The sequence below is a fragment of the Eupeodes corollae genome, chromosome 2 (genome assembly GCF_945859685.1).
Source record: "Eupeodes corollae chromosome 2, idEupCoro1.1, whole genome shotgun sequence".
NCBI classification, from domain to species: Eukaryota; Metazoa; Arthropoda; class Insecta; order Diptera; family Syrphidae; genus Eupeodes; species Eupeodes corollae.
Window position 1 is genome coordinate 89,306,569 of NC_079148.1, and position 22,392 is coordinate 89,328,960.

The 22,392-nt window shown below is 29.8% G+C and overlaps 1 protein-coding gene across 30 annotated transcripts in view; it reads left to right on the forward strand.

The window, feature by feature from the left end:
• LOC129945377 (basement membrane-specific heparan sulfate proteoglycan core protein) overlaps positions 1-22,392 on the forward strand; it is a 212,624-nt gene that overhangs the window by 51,222 nt on the left and 139,010 nt on the right. For 22 of the 30 annotated variants that reach the window (XM_056055090.1, XM_056055091.1, XM_056055068.1 and 19 more), the window contains exons 7-8: positions 2,170-2,529; positions 6,888-7,001. In XM_056055090.1, coding sequence (XP_055911065.1) covers positions 2,170-2,529; positions 6,888-7,001 — 474 coding nt within the window. Of the gene's footprint in view, positions 1-2,169; positions 2,530-6,887; positions 7,002-20,496; positions 20,599-20,660; positions 20,779-22,392 lie in introns of those variants that run through there. The other 8 variants (XM_056055094.1, XM_056055097.1, XM_056055093.1 and 5 more) reach the window with 4 other exon arrangements.

Genomic DNA, 22,392 nt, shown 5'->3' on the forward strand with positions numbered 1-22,392 from the left:
AGCTTATAGTTCACTAAAATACGGGATAGTTTTCCAAATCTATAATCTTTTTATTTAGTTTTTTTTTTTTTTTTTATCCGATGGAAATCTTCAAAAGACACTCGGTAAGAATCGGTACCGAGTAGTGTGGTAATATTTAGTTGAAACATTTTTAACTTCCATAGGAAGTTATTTGAATGGGTATGATTTGTGAAATTGAAAATTTTGACATTTCTCGACGTTTCAAGGTCTTTAGAGTCGAAATAAAAGATTTTTATAAAGATGTCTTTGCGTGCCTGTGTACGTATGTCCGTACGTTCACGACGTTTTTTCGTCGTCCATAGCTCAAGAACCAGAAGAGAAATCGACTTCAAGTAATAAGTATATTTTTTGAAAAGAAATCCGATTATCGGTTTTTTCATAAATCAGAAAAACTGAAACAAAAATTGTCACCTCGAAAATTTTACGAATAAAAAATGATATCATCTCCAAAACAATTTTGTACAACGAAAAATAACGTTTTTAACATCTGGTAAGATTTTGAGAAAAATCGAATCGACAGTTTTTTTTATAAAAAATTAAAACATACAAAACATTACTCAAAGTTGGCAAAAATTGAATTTCGACTCAAATAGCTTTTCAAAAATTAAAAATATTGTCTTCAATCTTTTTTTATTTCACAGAAAATATTGTTTTCGATATTCAGTAGTTTTTTTATAAATCCAACAGTCCGTTTTTTCAAAAAAAAAATAAAATCTACAAAAAATAGGACGCAAATTTATTCAAGAAAAGTTCAAAAGTTTTAAGATTTCACCTGTTTTAAAAAAATCTCAAAGAAACGCTAAAATGTTTTTCAAGGGAAACGGTTCTTGTAGCGAATCTGTTGTCAAAACAATGAAAGTTTTTGGTATTATATTAAAAAACACAAAATTAATGTCAAAAACGAGTATTTTTATTATTATTTTGGATTAAAAGTTAGAATTAGAACTTTGATTCGAAATCAGCATTAAAAATTAATTGAGTCCAAACTTCGCATAGATTCAAATAAAAACTAACTAACTTTTCAATTCAGCATACAATTTATTGTTAAGATATATTTTTAATTTTAACTTTGGCTTAAAAACTCCGATTTTTATTTCTTTTAACATTTTAAAAGGGTCATATTTTAAAAACCTGCTGTGATACATTCGAATTAAGGACATCTGAATCCTTAAAAAAAAGTGCAACAATGTTTACAATGCTTTAATCTGTATATTTCCTATGTGTTTGTACTTTTGTTTACGTTTCAACTTTGTCAAATATTTCAATAGGGGTTTGTTTTTGTAGATTAATTTTGGGTGTAAGCTTTTTCCAGAAACTTTAAAATGAGTTAAGGATTTAATCATACATTTCACTTACAATTAAAAAGAGTATTTTAATGTTACTTAATTCATGTAGTTTAGGTATTTAACTTTTGATGATTATGCTTTGCCGAAACGACGAATAATACTTTTATTATTGTTTTAATATAAAGTAAGTTGTCAAGTTTTGGAAAAATTTGTAGGTTTAAAAAAGGAAGTTCGTCTTTTTGACGAAGCATAACCTTAGTGAATGTTAAAAAATCTAACCATCAAGAGTTAATTAATAAGAATTAATCGTCAAAAACCATTTAAAAATTATCAAGTTTAGATGCCGCGTGACCAAAATTTGAAAAATGCATGTGCTTTTTATTTCTCTTGCTTATATTTGTTCAATAAGTGCTTTTAAGGTGAGTGATATAATTCGCAGCGTGTATATTTTAGACATTTTTGTATAGGTATAACGATTATGAAATTATGTATGCTTTTTGTCCGGTCTGCTCAAAAACCGAAATACTTAAGGTTTAATATATCTTATACCCGAGTTTTTGAGTTAACTTTTCAACTAAGGCTGATGGTTGTTTGTATTTTGTCCTTTTGTGTTCTTTTTTGCCAAAGAGCTGCCGATGTTTTTATCTGTAGAAATCAAAACTTCATAAGCTCTTAGAATATTTAAAAGTATTTGTTGTCTTTTTGTCCGGGGAATTTATTGATACTTCTCTTTGGGATTGAATTGGAGTTAAAACAATGGGGTGCTGCTCCCTTCTCTGCTTAAATAAAAGACAGAAAAACCAAAATTCGAATATGTAGTTTCGTTTTTTAAACGTATTTAATTTATTTTTAAATAACCCAGAAACAAACGACATTAATGAAGGAGGAGAACCTTATGATCCTTCAACAAATGAATACGAAATTGATACTTCAACATCAAGTAGTACTGTTTCGAGGGATCCATTAGAAAGAGGAAGAGAAAATCCATCATATGGTGAAAGTGATGATGGAAGAGGTTTTGACACAGCTACTGAAAGTATTATCACGGATTATCCATCTGGAGGTGGAGAAAACTATCCCAATAGAGAAAATCCCGAGTGCAGAGGTGATACAATGTTCCATTGTTATGCCAGTAACACAAATGTTTGTGATGAACAACATTGTGATGGGCAACAAGATTGTCCAAATGGCGAGGATGAAGCTGGCTGTCCTGAATATGACGGTAGTTAAATCATAAATTCCTTTTTTTCTTTTTGTTTGTGATTGTTTTGTTTTGTATGTTGGGAAATTGTTTGAGAAAAAATTCAGTAGATTTAGGAAATTTAAGTTAAAATTTTACCTTTACCAGCGTTACGTTAAAGTTGCATACGATCAAATATGTAATGTAGGTACGAACGTTTTATCTATCTTCCCATCTTCACTTTTACCCTACATTTCTATTTTCCTGTATACATTATGTCATATGAAAATAAATTTCCCACCTAATTTTGTATGCAATCCTTTCGGTAGAAATATTGATCTAAGGTTACCAAAGATAAAAGCTACAAAAAGTTAATTATAGTTATTTTAAGTGTATTTGTTCATACTATATAAAAATGCCTTATATATTTTAAAAAGTTCAAAGTTAAATCGTGATTTTATTTATTTTTATTTATACAAAAAAGTCATCTTTTCAAATAAAAATGTAACCTTTAAAATGTTTAAGATATTAAACTCATCGTTTTAAACATTATTGTTTTGTTTCTGATCCTAAAACACCATTAAAAGATCAGACGTATATTAACTATAAACTTGAAAAAGTAGTTAGATATTTGTTTGCACACATATTTTACATGTTTTTAACCACTTTTAATAAGCATTTACCGATTTGTGTTTTAACTAATAGATTTTAAATTGTTGCCGTAGCTTGACACTATATTATCCAAACAAGTGTTAAAAGATTCTTAGAGCCGTCAAATTTTGAGAGTGGAGTGATAACCAAAATTCCTTGATGCGAATGTGTAGATACACGCACCATATTATATAAATCTTTTTCATGTGCATTTTTGAACTCAAAACCCTAAACATTTTTTTCCTATAAGGTATAACAAAAACGATGATATACCAAAACATTAGAAAACTTCCTTTTGATAACAGAAATGTATGTTTAAGACGTTTTGGTTGAGGCCTTCTGACTGCCAAAGACATTTCAATAATTTTTCAAATACATTTTTTAACTTAAAACCGTGATAACTTTTTTTCCATGATATGTTACCAAAAGAATGGTACATATAAAATCAGAAGAAAAAACTTGGCGTTTTGGTTGCAACGATATCTAAAAAGTTTTCAGATTTAAGCGCCAGTTATAGCTATCATTGGTTTTCATCATTGAAAACAAACATTGGAATTTTCTTGACAGGTCGTTTATAGATATCATTACAAATTTCTGTCATTGATAAAAATTTCCTGATTGAAATCCACCGAATCTGTCATTGGAATTGTGTGAAATTGGATCACAAATTAGTGGAACGACTTTTGAACAAAAAAGTATGAGCTGTTCAGGAAAATGAATTTCCGTCCGGAAAATAGAAAAATATATTTTTAGAGAAAAATAAATGCGCAATTACACTTTCTTTTTCTCAAAAAAATTCTTTGTGTGATTTCCGATCGATCAGTATAAAATTTTCAATTGTTTTCTAAGGGAAACAAAGTAAAATATCGATTCAAAAATGTTCCCGGATCGATTTCAATGATAGCTTTAACTGGCCTCTTAAACATTTTCTGAAGACTTCAAGAATTTGATCACAGAAATAGTAAATGTCAGTAATCCTTTTTCCGGACTTGTTAACATCTGAAGTGGTAACTGTGTTTCCCAGCCCAAGCAAAAGTGTTTGTTCAGTTAAAAGATGTGAGGAAATAAAACGTTTCACAATTTTAAAACAATGTGAAAACATAATTGTAAATTTTGCTTCAGAAAACAAGATCACAAAAACAGTTGCATGTGGAAAAACTCAAGGAATACAAATGGTAAAGAATTTGATAGGAAGGGTACCTTTCATAGGATCAAAGAGATCATCCAAAATTAATATGAAAGAAGTTTTTAAATATCCATTAACTCCCTTTCCTCTATGTCTTGGACATTTAGGTGGATCGATAATAATATTGTAAAACTGAATTGGTGTAAGAGAATTTCGGCCAAAGAAACCATTGAAAATTTCTTTTTAATCAAAAATGAAAAAATGAAATGAAGACACGACTTTAAATTTTTCATCCGATGAATCTGATGATGAATAGTTTTGTCTATAAATTTAATTATCATCAAATACAATTTTGATTTTTATTCAATTTGATGTTGAAATGAGATTTTTGTATTTATCTGTTTCTAATATTTTGGTATACCACTTTTAGATTTTCGGAGTTTTAAGTTGAAATATGCATTTGAACAAGTTTGAAATGCGTCTTGCAAGCAGAAAGGTGAAAGTAAAACGCCTTGGACATACTTTTTTGTATTCAGGGTGATTATCATTTCGACCTGAAAAGACTGGCTAAAAAGACCTGATATACACATTTACATCAAGGAATTTTGGTTATCACTCCACTCCCCAAATTTGCAGTCGGCTGGAGGTCGATCATAATAACATACTCAATACTTATCATTATTTCTTTAAACATTTTCTGTTTACTATAAACATTTTTGTTTCGAAAAATACAAACGATTTGTAAGTAAGTACTTAAATCAATTTAAGAGAGTGTTGTAGTACAAATCAAAGGTACGTTATAATATGTAAAGTAGTTAAATAATACTCAGGCAGCACTGAGACTTTTCATTTCATTTTTGTTGTCTTAAATTTAATACGGGTTTAGATTGCAATTGAAATGATTCTTTAGTTGGTTTGATGGTTTTCATATTTGTTCTTGCGTTATCTGTATGAATATTCAAAACATATAAATAACTAATAAAAATAGAACTTACTTTTATATTTAGTGTTTTATCATTACCCGTGTTTTGTTGGAAAATCTATCAATATTATAGTAGGATCTTACACGAATAACAAAAACAATATCCGCAGTATGAATACTACCGATAAAAGTTAAAGAAGAATCTTACTACGTATTGGTTTTTGACATTTATACGAGCCTCTAATGGATCTCATGTGATTTCATTGTCAAATAATGGTACGATTGATATTGCATTTGTATCTCCATGGCTATGTTCGTTGACTAAATGTGCATTTCGAATTATGTGTTTTCCATTGGCGAAAAAAATCAATCTGTTACTGTTGATATTATTTAATTTTGTTAATGAAAATGGACTAACTGAGCTCATTTTGCAAGAGAAAACAATAGAACAGATAATTAAGTTGTACTATGTTTACTCCAAAGGTTTATCTCAGTTTAGATCAAATAAATCTGTTTGGTGTTTCCACCGCACAAGAAGATCTAAAGATGATTAAGTTTGACACCATTTTCTGAAATGCAAATGGTGTTTCGATGTTTCTTATGAACTGCAAGTGAGATAGTTTGATTCGTGTTAAACAATGAAGAACTGAATTGTTCAGCACCATATTAGTATATGCTACCTTACCTTTTCCATGTCCAATTTCTTTTTTTTAAATTTGATTAAAACAAAGCTATATTTTTTTGTACACAAACCTGCAAATAAACAGACCATAATGCAATATCTGTAAAACCAACACCTCCTCTGGTTTTTCTTCACAAATATTGAATCGACTCCGATCCTCCATCGGAATCGAGTCGAATCAAACTTATTTCAATTCGATTATATAAAGAATTGAGACGGGCTTCAAGCTCACATGTTAATGAAGTAGTCTACGAACAAACCCAATTTTTGAAGTTTTTATTTTATGTCAAAGAAGAAGAATCTGGCCACTGCCGATAGATTTTCTTAGAAATCCTTTATTATACTATTTATAGAATGCCAACAAAAACTCGGGTATTGCCATTAATTGGCAATAATATAATAATACATTTTTATGTTAAACTTACGAGTATTTCTTGCTCGTTTTTCAACTTTTTTAAGTTTGTATATAATAAAAATGGAAAAATATGTTACTCCATTTCATTGTGATGGTGCAAATGCGTATTATTTAAAATATATTTCAATAATAACAAAATATTAATGAAATAGTATACGATACAACAGATTTAAAAATGTTTCGTATTCAAATTAAATTAATTCTTTTTCACCTTAAAAAAAGACAGGAAAATCCTGAGAAAGGTGGATCAAGCTTATAAAATAACGTATTGTTTGCATAAAAGAAAAAAATACAGCTTTACAAAATTGATTATTTGTTTACCAAAGAAACGTTATTGTTTGTGTGCTTTAGGAATAATATATTATACAAAAATTAAGAATTTAAAAAAGGTACCCATTGTTATATGTAAATATTTATTAAGGTACATCAAAAAAATTTGTTTGTTTATAACACATATATTTTTATACAACACATTGACATAATAATATTTCATAAAAAACAACTACATTTATACATTTATATATACTCACAAAAAAAACATAATCTACAAACAAATACTATATATACTAAAAGCAAACATATATGTATTACACTTTTTCTTTAGTCCAATGTTCTGAAAATGAATTCAAATGTGATGACACTTGTGTACCACTCCACCTTAAATGCAATGGTTACGAGGAATGTCGTGACAAAACTGATGAACAAGACTGTCCAAAAGGTAAGTGTTTTTTTTTTTTTTTTTTAATTATTTATTTAATTTAAATTTTTGTTCAAGTTTATTTTGTTCAAAATATTTTAATCTTATGCAAAATGGAGAGCTTTTATTTTGTTTAAGATAGATTTTTTTTTTCGAAAACTCCAATGATTTTTTACACTTTTAAAAACAATTTTAGTTTTTTTTTAATTTGCTCTTAAGGATAGTTTGTTACATAATTATGCACTCTGCTTAGATGAAACTTTCAAGGAGTGTCTTAAAATTTGTTAAGGCTTTTCACACAAATAAATATCGATGAGTACATCCGATTACAATTTTCTTTCGCGTAAATAATATTTTTTTCTGAAATTAAATGATTTTATTTATCATATTTTATCAATCTCGCCAAGATCATCCTGTAAATCCATTTCTTTTTAAAGTTCTCAATGTGATTTTAAATATCTTAGAAATTCAGAAATACAAGTTGTATTCAACACTGTTGCGAAAAGAAAGGAATACTTTTTTAAAGGATTAATATGTCCTTAAATCGAATCTCCCCCTTAATTATTCTATCACATCAGGTTTTTAAAATGTGCCTCTTTGAATAAGCTATAAACATCGATTTTAAGGTTACATTTTAGTATCTTAATTAGTTTTTGGAAATTCTCATGAGTTATGAGTCTGTATTTGAATCTTTAAGGAAACTTGAATTTGATATATTTATAGTTTTGAAAAAATAAGCTTTTGACTTAATTTTCATTGCTGATTTCGAATCCTAAATCTAATTTTAACTTGAGCAAGTTAAAAAAAAGAGTTTCCCACATTATTTCTTTATTTTTTAATATATTTCAAAAACTAGTAATGTAACAACAGATTCGTTCCAAGAACAAAACTTACTTTTGACCGCTTTGCCTTTTTCTGTTTAAAACCATTTGAGCAAAGATGGTTAAACGTTTCTTTTAGATTTTTGCAAGACAGGTGAAATCTAACAACTTTTGAACTTTTTTCGAATATTATAAAAATTTCAACTGAAGAAAAGAATTATAGATTTGGAAAACCATCACGACTTTTATTGAAAAAATCTACTTCATAAATTTAGATAGCCTCAAAAACCCCTATGCATTGTTTTTTTTTCAAATTTTTAAAAGTGATACCTATCTCAAGAACCTGACCTGATAGATTAATATTGAAGAAGGATTTGAATTAAGACTGCCAAAACCTATTGGAAAAGTGTAATTTCAATACCAGTAAGAAAACCTTGTCGACTAGTGTTATCGTAGGTATTCTAATATATTTTGTTTATGTTGGATAATCTATGTTTTTGTTTCTTTAATATTGAAAACGTGGATAGAAATGTCTTGTTTTTTAAATTGGCTTTTTTGTATTATTTTCTAAGTTACATATATTTTCATTACATTTATCAGTCAGTCATTATCATTGTCATTTCTTGTGTTAAATTGCTGTTTTGAATTTTCCTTGTCAAAACATTAAGTTTGACAGTTTTGGTGAAGGTAAGTAAAGCTTTCTATTGTGAAACAAAGAATATATTTAATTCGCATTAACTAATATTAAGGAAGGGTATTTTTTATTTCAAAACAAAGTTACCTTTTTCGACAGGCGATTTTTAACTACTTTTAAAGAGTTTAGAGGATTTGTTGGTTGAATTTGTCATGTGTTCTTTCTTTGTCATTTTTTCTTCTGGTTTTAGTAAAGATTTGAATTTTTTATTGAACTTTTATATACACAATTTGATAGTATTAAGATATACCAAACGGTAAAGCTGTAATCAATGATATACCGTATGTTGGTCTGTTGACTAAGTCCATTACTCTTCCTAATCAATGGATGGACACGATGAAAGGGCCAACTGGTTTTCTTGAGAACTTTCTGGGAATTCGGGTTAATCTTAAGCAGCTCGGCGAAATAAATTCCTTGGTATTGGACGGTCCTCATGGCCCACAGTGACGATCCGTCGTTGTCTGGAGTATCGCTCCTCGGACGACAGTTGATTTTAATACCCCACTTATGGTAAAAATTAAAGAGTCAGTCGGTGGATGTGTGCTTCTACTTTGCTCACGGCTATATATGTAGGTCAAGGAACCAACGGCGTACAGAAAGTGTTTGCAGTTATCGGGGTTAGGTTGGATTGAAGTCGGGATTCTATTTAGAAACGGGTCGAACTTCGATCCTTGAGCAACTTCAACCTTGATGTTCTTCATTGACGATGTGCATTTTGCCAATTATGCGTAGAAATTTCTGGAAGAAAAAAAAAAACGAGTGCCATTTGAAAGCCAAGCATGAGAAGTTTATGGATAAGGCCATTAATCCATACTCTAAAGCTATGAAATGCTTTCTCAACATCCAGAAGGCATCCAAAGGTGACACGATGGGCTATTTAGGGCTGAGGCGACATCGTGTTGAAACTTCATCAAAGGATGCAGCGTCGAGTGTTTACCTTTTATACTCGTAGTCGTAGAGGCTCAAGGTGTCGTATCTCCACTCCGTATATTTATGTGCAATATTGAGATTTGTTTGAGCAATGAGGAATCATTTCTAACAATTTGGAAATTTGTTTGCTATTTAGTTTTCTGAATTGTATTTTTGCATTTTTAAGGATTAAATTTTAATTAATTTTGGGCCATTCCTAGTTACAATTTCACTCTAATAATAATTGACAATTTTAAATTTTGTGTAGGCCTAATTTTCCCGTCTTGTACTCACCTTGGAATAATGTCTCCAAATCCCAATTTCTGGAACATGCTTAAGTTGATTTGAGGTATAATGCTTTTTTTTTGTAAATACCTCAAAATTGCTGTTGTACTTCTTACAAGAGATGTAATGCAAAGATTATGTACTTGAAGCTTGACATTTTGTTTAACAAAATAATTTCTAACAGCTTCTTTAGTGTAAGCTGTTTTGCATTTATGTTTAAAGTGTCTACTTTTTATCGCTGTGATTTTCGAAATACTCCCAGTGGGCCCGACACAACATTGTTTAGGGATGAGTTCCATACACAACACCCCCCCTTCCCCAACCACATGCATGCTCAACTCATATAAAAACTCTAACGTTTGTTTCTGGGTGTAACGAATTACTACGTCAGTCTATTCTCTAACGAACTTTATTTTGATTAAATTTTAGCATGCATTTTTACATATGCAAATTTTATTCCCTCTTCTTCTTCCGCTTCTGCCTTATCGTCCTTGTTATATGAATGCACATACATATGTACGAGTATGTATGAAGAAGTGGATCCCTGTATAGCTTATATATACTGAAAGAAGGACGAACAAAATGCCGCGAAATGAAAACCCCTCTCGAGAGATATGAATGTCTGATGAATAATCTCACCAATTGAGGATGTAAGCAACCGATGCTATGCTGAAGCAGAATCAGGGAGAGAGAAGCAGAGGAAGCATCTAAGTACCTACTGTTCAACAAGGACACACTTCCGAAGATCCGAAGACCATTTCGACGGAAGCACTTCTCTATGGAGGAATGGGGGTGTTTACTGTATAGAGGAGCATCACTATAATATAGCGTAGTGTAGTGTCCTGGAATCGTCATTATCCGACCGACATCGTAGCCAAATCCTTGAATTGTAGAGAAAAAAATATACTTTCACTTGAACCATTTTTTGCTGAGCTCTGTGCAAAAGTCCTTCTTGCTTCGTCCTCGGTGAATACGATGGTTAAGTCTCTTAGTTCCTTGGTTTTTCCTAGTGAAAAGTGCGAGAGGTATTAAACGTCATCACTTTAACTTTTAACACTTTGACAATACGCTAAGGGGTGATTTTAATCTCGGTGTACAAATTGTTTTAACATTTTTCAGGGGCAAATCGTTTGCGTGTGGTGATGTAGGGTTTTTCTATATAGTTTTTGATGTTGTTTTTGGTTTTTACCATGTCCTAATGCTAGTTATATGTTTTGTTTTTGAAGTAGATTTTGGGGGGTCATAAAGAGGGCGTGAAGGTTGAGGGATGAACTTTGGTTTATGTTTGACTTATATGTTGGGAAAATTAATTTTGTTATACTATGTGTAATCTGCTTTGGGTCTTTGTTTTTTGCTGAGGATGTTTCATTGAATGTTATGATTTGTAATGAGTTATAGAGTTCTCGATGGGTGGTATAGTTTTTTCAGTGCAATCTTTTTGGATTATGGAACAACATTTGAGAAACGAGAAAGTATGCAAGCAGATTATTGTTTTTTTTTTATTTTTATTGTAACGATTTTTAGTTGTGTTTGAACTGCAAATGCTCATGTAGTTTCTTAGATTTAGAATTTTTGGATAAGATTAGATAGATTGTTTTATTTAATTTTAAAATAAATAACAAGGTTTGCAATATTGCTCAACTCAATTTTATTAAAGCAAGGCCTAGGCCATTATTAGAAATTTCAAAGAAAAAAACTAATTTATGATCAAAAAATAATAATGATGATAATAATAATAATAAAGACCATGGACTATGTTTCAAAAATCAAATGGGGTGGCGCAACAGTCCGTTGTGAACCAGGGCCTAGTGACTTACAACTCTCAACCATTCCTGTGTGCGAGTACTGTTGTCAGGAATGAAAGGGACCTACAATTTAAGGCCGAATCCGAACGGCTAATTTGAGAAAGCACTTTTTCATGACAAGAATTACTCTTGAAGGATTTGTCAATTCCTCGCAAGAGGCAGTACCCGTGAAAATTAATTTTTTAAATTAAGGTGGCACAGGCAGGGATTGAACCCAAGACCCCTTGCATGACAGTCCAACGCACTAACCATCATGCCACGGGTACTACTGGACTATGTTTAGTGTAAAAAAAAACAGAAACTAGAATTCTTTAGCTATTATTTTGGCTCTGTAGCAAGTATAGTTTCTCGCAAAAAGCGGTCAGAATCTTGTATCCTTACGAAACGGGATTATACTGTCGTCCGAGGAGGATCATCCCTGTGTGGTTTAAATTTCAAATTCAGCAACTCTCCTCTAGCTTTAATCATTGTTGATATGTCGAAGATGCATTTTTCTTCCTGAGTTGTTAGTTAGTTGAGTTCATTTAAGTCATGAAGCTTAGTTTGCAGTAATAATGTCTGTAGAATAATGACTGCGCTTTGTTTTTAAACTTGCCTCGCAGTTTTTTGTACAGATTTTTTAGGAAGATGAACAAATGATCTTTCCAATCTTCCATATTGTTGACCAAAACACTAAGTTGTTGTTTGCATCTCCTTTCTATAAGCACACACTTTTTATATAACAAAGATTTTGAAGAGAATGCATGTGTTACATTAAGTTTTGTTAAATGATTTTCTGGATGAGGATAAAATCATATAATTTGAGGGAGTAAATGGAAGTTTCAACTTTTTCTTTTTGCTGATAACCCCAAACTTAAACGGCATAAAACAAAAGTTTATGCTTCGCACTCAAACTAAGTTCAGTTGAACTCATACAGGTTTTCCAAAGTTCTATTAAGTGCTGTTTTTGCTTATTGTAGCTTGTTGGGAAGATGGCTTTTCATATAGAAAGAAAATAATGAAAACAATCATAATCTAAATCGAGTGCTTTCATACCAAAAACTTAATAGCTCCATATTTCACGTTTTTCTAATAAAATCACTTCCGAGGATATTGTCAAATACCTATCTGAAAAAACAAACATTTCTTCAGAACTATTTGAATGTAACATGCTTATAAAAAAAGAGACAGAAGTATCCGATATAAGCTTTGTAACCTTTAAATTAAGTGTACCAGTAGACAGTTTCAACAGTCTTGGATGCATCAGTGTGGCTGCAAAATGTTCATTTATTAAACATTTTTTTTGCGATAAGCTTTCGTTTTTATTAAAAGAGATTATATATCCCTATTTTAACACGGATTTGTATCCGGGAGATCAACTTCTACAAATCTTACAATTTTCTCTAACTTTGTTTTAAATAATCTAAAAAAAGGATATCGAGTCGATGTCATACATAAGGATTTTACGAAAGCATTTGACAGAGTTCACCATAAAATTTTAATTCATAAACTGGAAAAACTAGGTATACATTCTAACTTGCTAAATCCAATAGATGTTTCCTCGGGTGTTCCTCAAGGTAGTCATCTTGGACAAATTTTGTTTCTTATATTCATAAATGATCGACCTGATTTTCTCTTGAATTCCTTTTTCTTGATGTTTGCCGATGGTCTCAAATTTCGAGATGCATTAAGGATCCAGTTGACTGTGTGCTTCTTCAAGAAGATCTTCAAAGCTTATCAACATATTTCGCTGTGTCACAGAAATTAATCAAATATCTGATTTTATTGATTTTAATTTTCATTTGAGTAGGGATACATTCAAAAATATGCTCAGCCTATTCTTTCTGATTAATTAATAACATTTATGTTAAGACAAATTATGTATTTCGCTAGTCTGTAAGAGTTACTATAAACTCTAATTGATGGTGATGGAAATAAATAAATAAATATTTAAGTTTTGCAATTCCAAATTTCACAATATTTTTCAAAGTCAAAATTCATGAGACTTGAAGGTCATCGAGTAACAGTATGGAAAAGAGGGTACTAAGAACACATACCTGTTTTACTCCCATTGTTGTTGCAAACCATTCTGACAGATACTTGTCATTCTATACCGCTCATTTTGTGTCCAAGTACAAGAGCTTAAGAACATTATGGCTAAAACACAAACACGCTTCAGCTTCGGCTTCGTCTGCGTTACGTTGCCCTTCGAGGTTGCTTTGAATGCCACTTCCAATATGACATTTCTAAAATAGCACTTCTGTCATTAGCAGCTGTTATTTTTTCTCAAAATAAAACAAAATATGAATTTTGAATTAAATTAATTGCTGTAGTAGCTTACACATCCTATAAAAACCAATAGGAATCCTTCCAAAAGCAAATGTATTTTCTCTGTTGACTTTTTTACAGCTGTTGAGCTGTCAGACAAAGCAAATAATCGGCAAATTTGAACTAGAGCTTCCGATTGAATTGAAATGAAACGTGATGTCGAAGCTTCATTGTGCTAGCATGCTTTGTATTCCTATGGCTCCTGAAGCGTGTTTGTGTTTCAGCCATTGGCATTTCCGTTGACATTCATATCAATGAAAGTTTGTAGAAAAGTGACCTTCTATCGATAGAATCAAAAGCGATTGTGCAATATTGATAAGGGTGAGAATTTAGTCAATTGTTGAATGATCATGTCTAACACCAGCCTGAAAATCACTTAAAAGGTTCTCATAATCAACCCATGAACTAGTGCGAAAATTTTCAATGAGCAATTCAGGAATTAAATACTTCTATAATTCCCTACCAATTTAAAGTTGTGTAGTGGAAATAAAATCGCCTTTCGGATACCTTATGTTTTCACTAAATAATTGAATAAACGAACCCACCACCACAATTAAAGCTTCTTCTAGTAAATTTGTGTGGTTTGTTATAGCAATATCCTCTTTGACTTCCTCCAAACATATGTGATGACCTAGGTAATTATTTATAACTAAAGGACTGGCTGGGAAAACTCCAAGGGATTTTTCCCATTTTCTTTTTCCTTAGACTTTCAAACAATAATTTTGATGAAGCAGATGATAGTTGTTCAGTTCAACATTGGTTACAAACCAATTCATCTATTCAGGTCACCAATAATCATTAAAAAAACGAAAAGCTTCAGAGCTGTCCTTTGATTAAGTAATAAAAGAGAATAGGCACAGTCACATTTTTTTAATTTCTATATACAATTTTTAATTGTACTGATTAATTCACCTGAAAAATGTATCGCCATATGTCACGAAATACGATTCGTTTGCTGATATCCAATACCCTTATTTTCTATGACTTTTTTTTGTAGCTTGATCTCTTACTTATTCTTTATTTTCTGTTAAATAACAAATCTTCATTTCCCTCGCTGTCTCATTAAAGAGTTTCCAGAAATCACTTTCATAAATTGCGATTGTAACCATAAACAACGAAAGATGCAAGAAATCATTCTGCAATATTAACAAATAATAATCTGCACCGCGCTATGTCTTTTGTAAATGCTTCCGCCTTACGCAAAAGGATTTATTTGTCTCCATTGCATCTTTGATAAATGTGTTCAAGCTACTTAGAATGGTATTTATATTATATTTGTAATGTATATGCAAAGTTGTGTTGCGCAATCAGATTTAATTAATCTTAATATTATTTTGTGCTCTTATTTATAATGATGCTAAGAAAAGATCTATGAATATATTTGATGCATGATCATCCTGTTTTTTTTATTAGGGATGAATATATGAGGAAAATTTATACTCGTGCCTATTATTTGTATATGAAAAAGTTATTTGAAATATGAGAGTTATCAAGAAGTCAGAGTGCATTTAAAAAAGGTAATGTAAGAAGAATTTCCAAACATGTTTTTCATAGCTTGAATATTAGTTAAATACTGTTCAATTCATTTTGTCAATTATTCAGAATGGTACACTTATAACAAGAATAAGAGATATTATTTTGGCTGTTACTTCTTTAAAAATGTATTAAATAAAACGGCCCCCATATAATCAACCTAATTTGTTCTTGTGTTTAATGTATAGATGTTCCTTGTTCATAATGCAAGAAATAAGTATTTAAAAAACTGAAAAGTACCATTGATATGTTTTAGAGACATCTATTTGTAAGAAATTAACTAAAGTTTGAAATAGTACTGGTAATGGACCAAAGTGAATTTGAATATGAAACAAAAATCGGAATTAACTCTTTTTAATTGCTGTCATCGTCTTGTGCCAAGTTTTTAAAACATGATGCTTTCTATCTCTTCCAGTAAAGCCTTTAATCATCAAAATTGTTTCCACTGATTCTTGCAAAAATTTAATAATATCTGTAAAGTATTTCACTGTCAATAGTTTCAATCGATACTCTTTGAACCAATTCAGCAGCTTTTTCAGCAGCTGAATCTGTTGGCGTTGGTGGTGGTGCCGATTGCTGTGCGTCATCAACACTTTTTCGAGGTTTTTAAAATAATTTATATCAATTACACATTTTTGTTTTCGCTAAAACCAGAAGACTAAAGGACTTCAAAAATGTTTTGGCATTAAACTTTACGTTTCAGGAAACGTGTTCTATTGTAAACTTACTTAATTACTTCCTTAAGGTGGCGCTACAGTCCTGTGCTAACTAGGGCCTCACCCGACAGACTTCTCCATCTAGCTCGGTCCTTAGCTTGATGTCTCCAATTTCGCGCACCACCTCATTGCAAACTGTATTGGTTTTATCTGATTCTGGATCGAAATAAAGGGTTTTTAACTGGTCGATAAGAGCACCACGTTAATCAGTAACGACCAGTCGAAATGATATTGTTCTAGTACTTGTTATTAGTTGCAGTTCTTGGGCCAATTTCGGGGCAGACAAGAAAGGATATTTTTTAACTTTAAGTACTTTTTTACTAGTAAGTACTTCATCATAAAACTGAAGTAGTTACTACTAGAAAAAGTAAAAGTAAATACTGTTACTTAAAGTAAAGATTAGGCAAGGCAAGATTAACAGTATTTATTTAATTTCGTTTGTATAACAAAAGTATATACTGGTAACTTTATACAAGTAGTAAATACTGGATTAATTTTAATTAAATACTACAATTCATCCACAATCGCCAGTAAATACTATAAAAATATGTTTACTTTATTATTCTTTTTTGTAAACACATTTGAATGCCTGCCTATCTATACTAAATACATTTTAAAAGTGATTTCTGTAACTGTAATTATTTACTGTTCCGTTCCTTTTTTTAACACTTTTGTTTTTGACTTTGTAAGAGTTGAAGTCACTCTATAAAGTAAATCCCAAAATTAAAACCGAATACGTCAAATTAGACTCACAAATTCCAACGTGTTGTTTTTCAAAAAAAAATTTAAGTATTTGCAGGAAAAAATTCATCCAAAGCTAATAAATACTATTTCCTGTAGTAAGTCCTAATTTTAGGACATATTTAAAAATATTATATAAATGAAATGAAAATATATAAATTCAAAATCGAGTGATATTGTTTTCAGGGTTCTATCATTCGATCGTTTTTTTAATTTCGAGTACTTTTTGAAATCAGTCAATAAATAGTTATTTTGACTGTCATAATTCTTATAATTTTTCGTATTTTAAGTTATTGTAATGGGTATAATTTGTCACATTGAAATTTTTGACATTTCTCGACGTTTCAAGGTCCCTAGAGTCGAAAAGATTTTTAGAAAGATGTATGTGCGTGCGTGTGTACGTATGAACGTACGTACGTTCGTGACGTTTTTTTTTCGTCCATAGCTCAAGAACCAGAAGAGATATCGACTTCAAATACATTTTGTTACACAGATAATAGTTCAAAAAAATGAAGAAAGGGCTCTCAAGAAAATTGCGTGGGTGTTTTTTTTACCATAGCTTTTTAAAAAAAAGGTGAACATTTGGTTAACCCTAAATATCTCACGAACCAATGGCTCTAGAGACCTGAATTTAATTTTATATTATAAACTGTAACGTGATACCAAACCAGTATATTTGTATAAAAAAATCCAATTAACGGTTTTTTTATTAATAAAAAAAAAATTAAAAAAAAAATGTCACCTCGAAAATTGTACGAATGAAAAAGGATTTCATTTCCAAATCAATTTTGTGCAACGAAAAATAACGTTTTTAACATCTTATAAAATTTTGAGCATTGATAGTTTTTAAAATAAAAAATAAAAACCTTAAAAAAAACAATACTCAAAGTTGGTAAAAATTGAATTTTAAATATCTTTTCAAAACTTTAAGATATTTTAAACTACTTTATCTTTTTAAAAATAATGTTGTCAACCTTCAGTAAATTTTTGAGAAAAATCGAATTGACAGTTTTTCTTACAAAAAAATAAAAACCTAAAAAAAAACCAATACTAAACTTTTCAAAAGTTAAAATTATGGGCTTCAAACTTATTAATTTCACAGAAAATATTGTTTTCAATATTCAGTAATTTTTTTTTATAAAAATCCAACAGTCCATTTTTTTATAAAAAATAAAATCTACAAAAAATAGTAAGTACGCAAATTTGGTAAAAATTGGTGTTCAGTTCTTGATATCTCTCACATTAATTTCATTCATCCAATATGAAAAATTTAAGAAATGCTACTTAAATTGGTAAAAATTTGTTTTCTACTAAAAATCTATTTAAAAAACTAGATTTTCAAACTTAACTATTTCTTTATATGAAATATATTGTTGGTAACTTCAAATTTTGTATGAATAATTCAACTGACAACTTTTTTAACCTAACACGAAAACCTACAAATTTTTAAGCATGAAAATTTTTAGAATAACGTTGTATTACTCAAAATTTTATATAGGAGACTTTTATCGTGCTTTAAAATCAGTTAAAATGTATTGTCCGTTCCCCTAAAGACAAAGGAGGAATAAACGTTTATTTCCTTTACCTAAAAATTCTGCTGCATTTAAACAATTTCCTACTATCTAATTCAAATCTCACAAACTGAATCCAGCCGAATTCAAATAACTTCGAAATCGCAAAAATCCAAATGTCAAACACGGAAATATATTTCGTTTTAATTTCAAGAAAAAATTAAATCGATTTTGATTTCAAATTCAATTTCATTTTGAGTGGAAGTGAAATGTAGAACCTAGCTGTATTTTTTCTCATAACACTTAAATCAAAACCATTTCTTTATAAAAAAAAAGTTGTCAGTATTATTTTTCTTAAAACATTAAAGTAAATACATTCAAACTTCCGTATAGCGAATTTCCACGGGAATAGAAATTTATTTCGTTATACAGAAATTTTTTGTTTTTACTTTTATTTAAAGAAGTCAGTGGTTTTAGTTTGGATAAAATTCTTCCATGTTTCTTTTTGAACAAATCGTCTAATAAATTGAAAGATTCAAATAAATTAGTCGGTACGTTACTTTTCATCTGTAGAAAGGTTCAAAACACTTCAATAGCAATATCTGTTTTTTTAGTCAATCGTTCTTCAACTTTATTAATTATCAACAACTTTTTCTCAAGAGAAATGCTACTTCGAGACATTTTCAATTAGGTGTATTCACTGAAGCCTGAACATAGAATGTTTGGATTTAAAATCTTGGAGAAATTGGGAAGTTTTTTTTCTCTGCATGTTGTTGTTTTTAACAGAAAATTATTTGAAAAAATTCGTCATGTGGAAACAAAAATGTATGAAATTAGGATTTCCAGCGAAAAAATTTGTTCTTTGTAGAGAAAAATTCGCTTTATGGAAACTCGTTATAAGGAGATCAAAACAAACCAGAAAAATAACCAAAAAGATGAGCACTCAAAATCAATTCGTAATAGGGAGATCTTCGTTATGTAGAAGTTCGTTATAGTGAAGTTTGACTGTAACAATATTTTGCTTATGATAAAATAAGTTTTATTTTTGTTTCTTTAAAAAAAAGTACTTACTTGATTTTTATATATTTTAGATTACATTTAAATTAATTTAGTAGTAAATATTTATGTGTTTTTTTTAATGTAAAATATTATAACAATTTTAAAATTATTACATACGTATACATAGTTTTGTTATCAGAAATTATTTGTTGAAAATTGAAAATAAATCTAAAGTTAAATGAAATAATTAATTAAAAGTTGTAAATATTGGTTACTAAAGTCAACTCAATAATTTATTATTAAGATATTCGAGTGGAAGATAAGTTTTTATACATTTTTTGAAGATTTTTTGGTTAAAAAAAAAGTGATTCTTTTTAAAGTCCAATGATGGGTGATTCCAAATCATCAGTCTTTTGAAAACACGCAATATTGCAATCTGTGCACAAGATCCTGTTGACTTTTAAACAATTCTTCGCATTAATTTATTTACAATGAAAAGTCAACTAGGAAGCCCTACCCACGTTGAACACAAAAGTACACCCATCAAAACAAAATAACACATTCTACAGGTTTCAATCCAAGTTCACCATCACCATTCACCACACGGCCACACCACACTTTCATGCGTCAACAATTTGTTTTAAACAATACAACTCACCAACCATCGAACTCAGGTCATACTTGCACTGAAAACAAAAAATCATGTTCGATGCCGGTGTATATTTTTGTTTTCACTTGGGTTTTGTATCTTTGTGCTTCATGCAACCGGACTCCCTTTAAGCCCCATAGATACGTTCGCTGCCTGGCCAAGCCTATGCCAATCGAGAATCGAAAGTTGAGATTCTAGAATTTGAGACACATTAGATACAAAAGACAAAAACACAACATCGAAAATTAAAAGAAACGCTTTTGTTGCGTATGTCATTTTCCATGTTGCATGAGGTCTGCATCATGTTAGACATAATATTGTTGTGCAACTATGCACATAGCACAATGAGAACGAACGTGTGCATGGCGGGCGTAGTAGTGGTGGCGACCGGGGCGGTGGTGTAAATAAAGTGTAAACTACATGCTACGAAAAATGTATCTGAATCTGAACTGTTCAGATACTGATATAATTTTCCTGCACCCCGATTGAAAATGAACGAGGATAGATTTTCCACACAGAGCACAGCAACTGAACTGCTTCGGCAGCGACAGTGAGTGGCGAATGAAATTTTCATTTTCAGTTAGAATTCAACCGCTAACGAAACGAGTTCAATTCAAAACTGCCTTTCAAAACGGTGTGCGAGGACGAGTTAAATTTGATTAGTTTTTGTTCGTTTTAATTTATTGTTGTTGTATTTTTCTCAATTTTAGGATATTTTGTTCAAAGGCTAATTAATTAAATCGGCAAACGAATATCCGTTGATCCTCCGTTAGATGTTCAACCCAAAATAAATATAATAGTTAAAATATAAATAAGAGAATTTTATAGGTAAAAACGAAACATTTTTTGAAATTAAATCGTAAAAATCTTTTGGTGATTAAGTGAACAGTTTAATTAAAATTATTATGAAATTTAATCAACACTTTTAAGTGGAACAAATTTAAATGGAAAATAAGAGTTTTGGTTTTGTAATGTTCTTGTTATGAGTGTGAATTTTGGATCAAGAATTATTCTGTTTTTGAAGAGTTGGTAGTTGATCGTGGAGCATCTTTAATTTATTCAAAAATTAAAAAAAAATGTTGGGATTAACATTTTCGGAAATTATTTGGATTTCTTAAAGGTTGAAACTATAAGAGTTTTGAATAAAAGTTAATTTGTTGGGGTTAAAAAACACCTAACTTTGAAAAAAGCTTTGTTAACAGTTTTTTTTCTTTTATTTTAATTTTAACTAAAAAGTGGAGAACAAACAAACTTTTTAAATATAATTTTTTTGAAAACTTCTTAAATTTATTCAATATATTGTTGATGTGATTGAGAGAAAAATATTGATGAAGAAGCTATTGGAAATCGGATAACATATTTTCCCTTTATAAGAAAAATTCAAAAATAAGTACATTTTTTTTGTTGATTCTGTTTTTGAAAATAATTTTTTGAAACTAAAATATTACCTTTTAGATCAAATAATTACAATTTGTTTTTGTTCAATGCGTGAACGTCATATTATGTGTTATTACATTTACAGAAATTTACAAAATATTCAAACAAAATTGGAGAAATATTTTCGTAAAAAAAATGTTTTTCGATTTTCGATTTTCATATTCTTTTAGCTTTTCTAAAAAAACGTTACTTTTTTAGCTACTCGTAAAACAGTGAATGAAAGTTACAAAATAATATTAATTATTGTTTTTAAAATCAAGATGTTTTTAATAAAAATTGAAAGGAGGATTTTTATAAGATTTGTAGTTTCGTTTATATGTAAATCCTTCTGTTTTAAGAAGTTTTCAATTATCAGATTCAAACAAATTTCTTGGTTCATGGATTGTTTTCCTATTTCATCGAAGAAATTGGTTCGGTTGGTATGATGGTGGAAAAGTAAAAAAAAAATCTTTTCGTTGTTGTATTTGTGGCTGTTTTCTCAAAACCGATTTCTGAGCCTCATTCTGATTTCGGTTCATGTGAAAGCTTGCATAAATACGCATTAAATTCTTACCAAAGACAGTTTTTCTGGTTAAAAAATTTTATATGTAGGTACACATTTTGTACCAATCTGGAGAACATCACCGTGTAATATTTTGAATTCTCTTTTGAAAATATGAGATCTATTTATTTCTTGAATCGTACGATTCGTTTTAAAGCTTACGCTTACATTTCTTGAAAATTATCTTCGATACTATTATTGTACTCGTTAATTTGATTAAATTTAATCTGTTTTAGGAAATTCCTAGATTTTCTAAACATTATAACGACCAATTTCTTGACGAAGCTTTAAAATAAATTAAAAACTATATCTAGTTTATATTTAGAACTTAATTTTAAAACTATTTTGAGCCCTCTTCACATTTTATAATATCTGTTAAAAATTATTTTTCAGTTCTAGAATCTTAAGATCTCAGTTGATTGGAACTGAGTTTCTTACTAGTAGCTATTTCTGACTCAAAATTC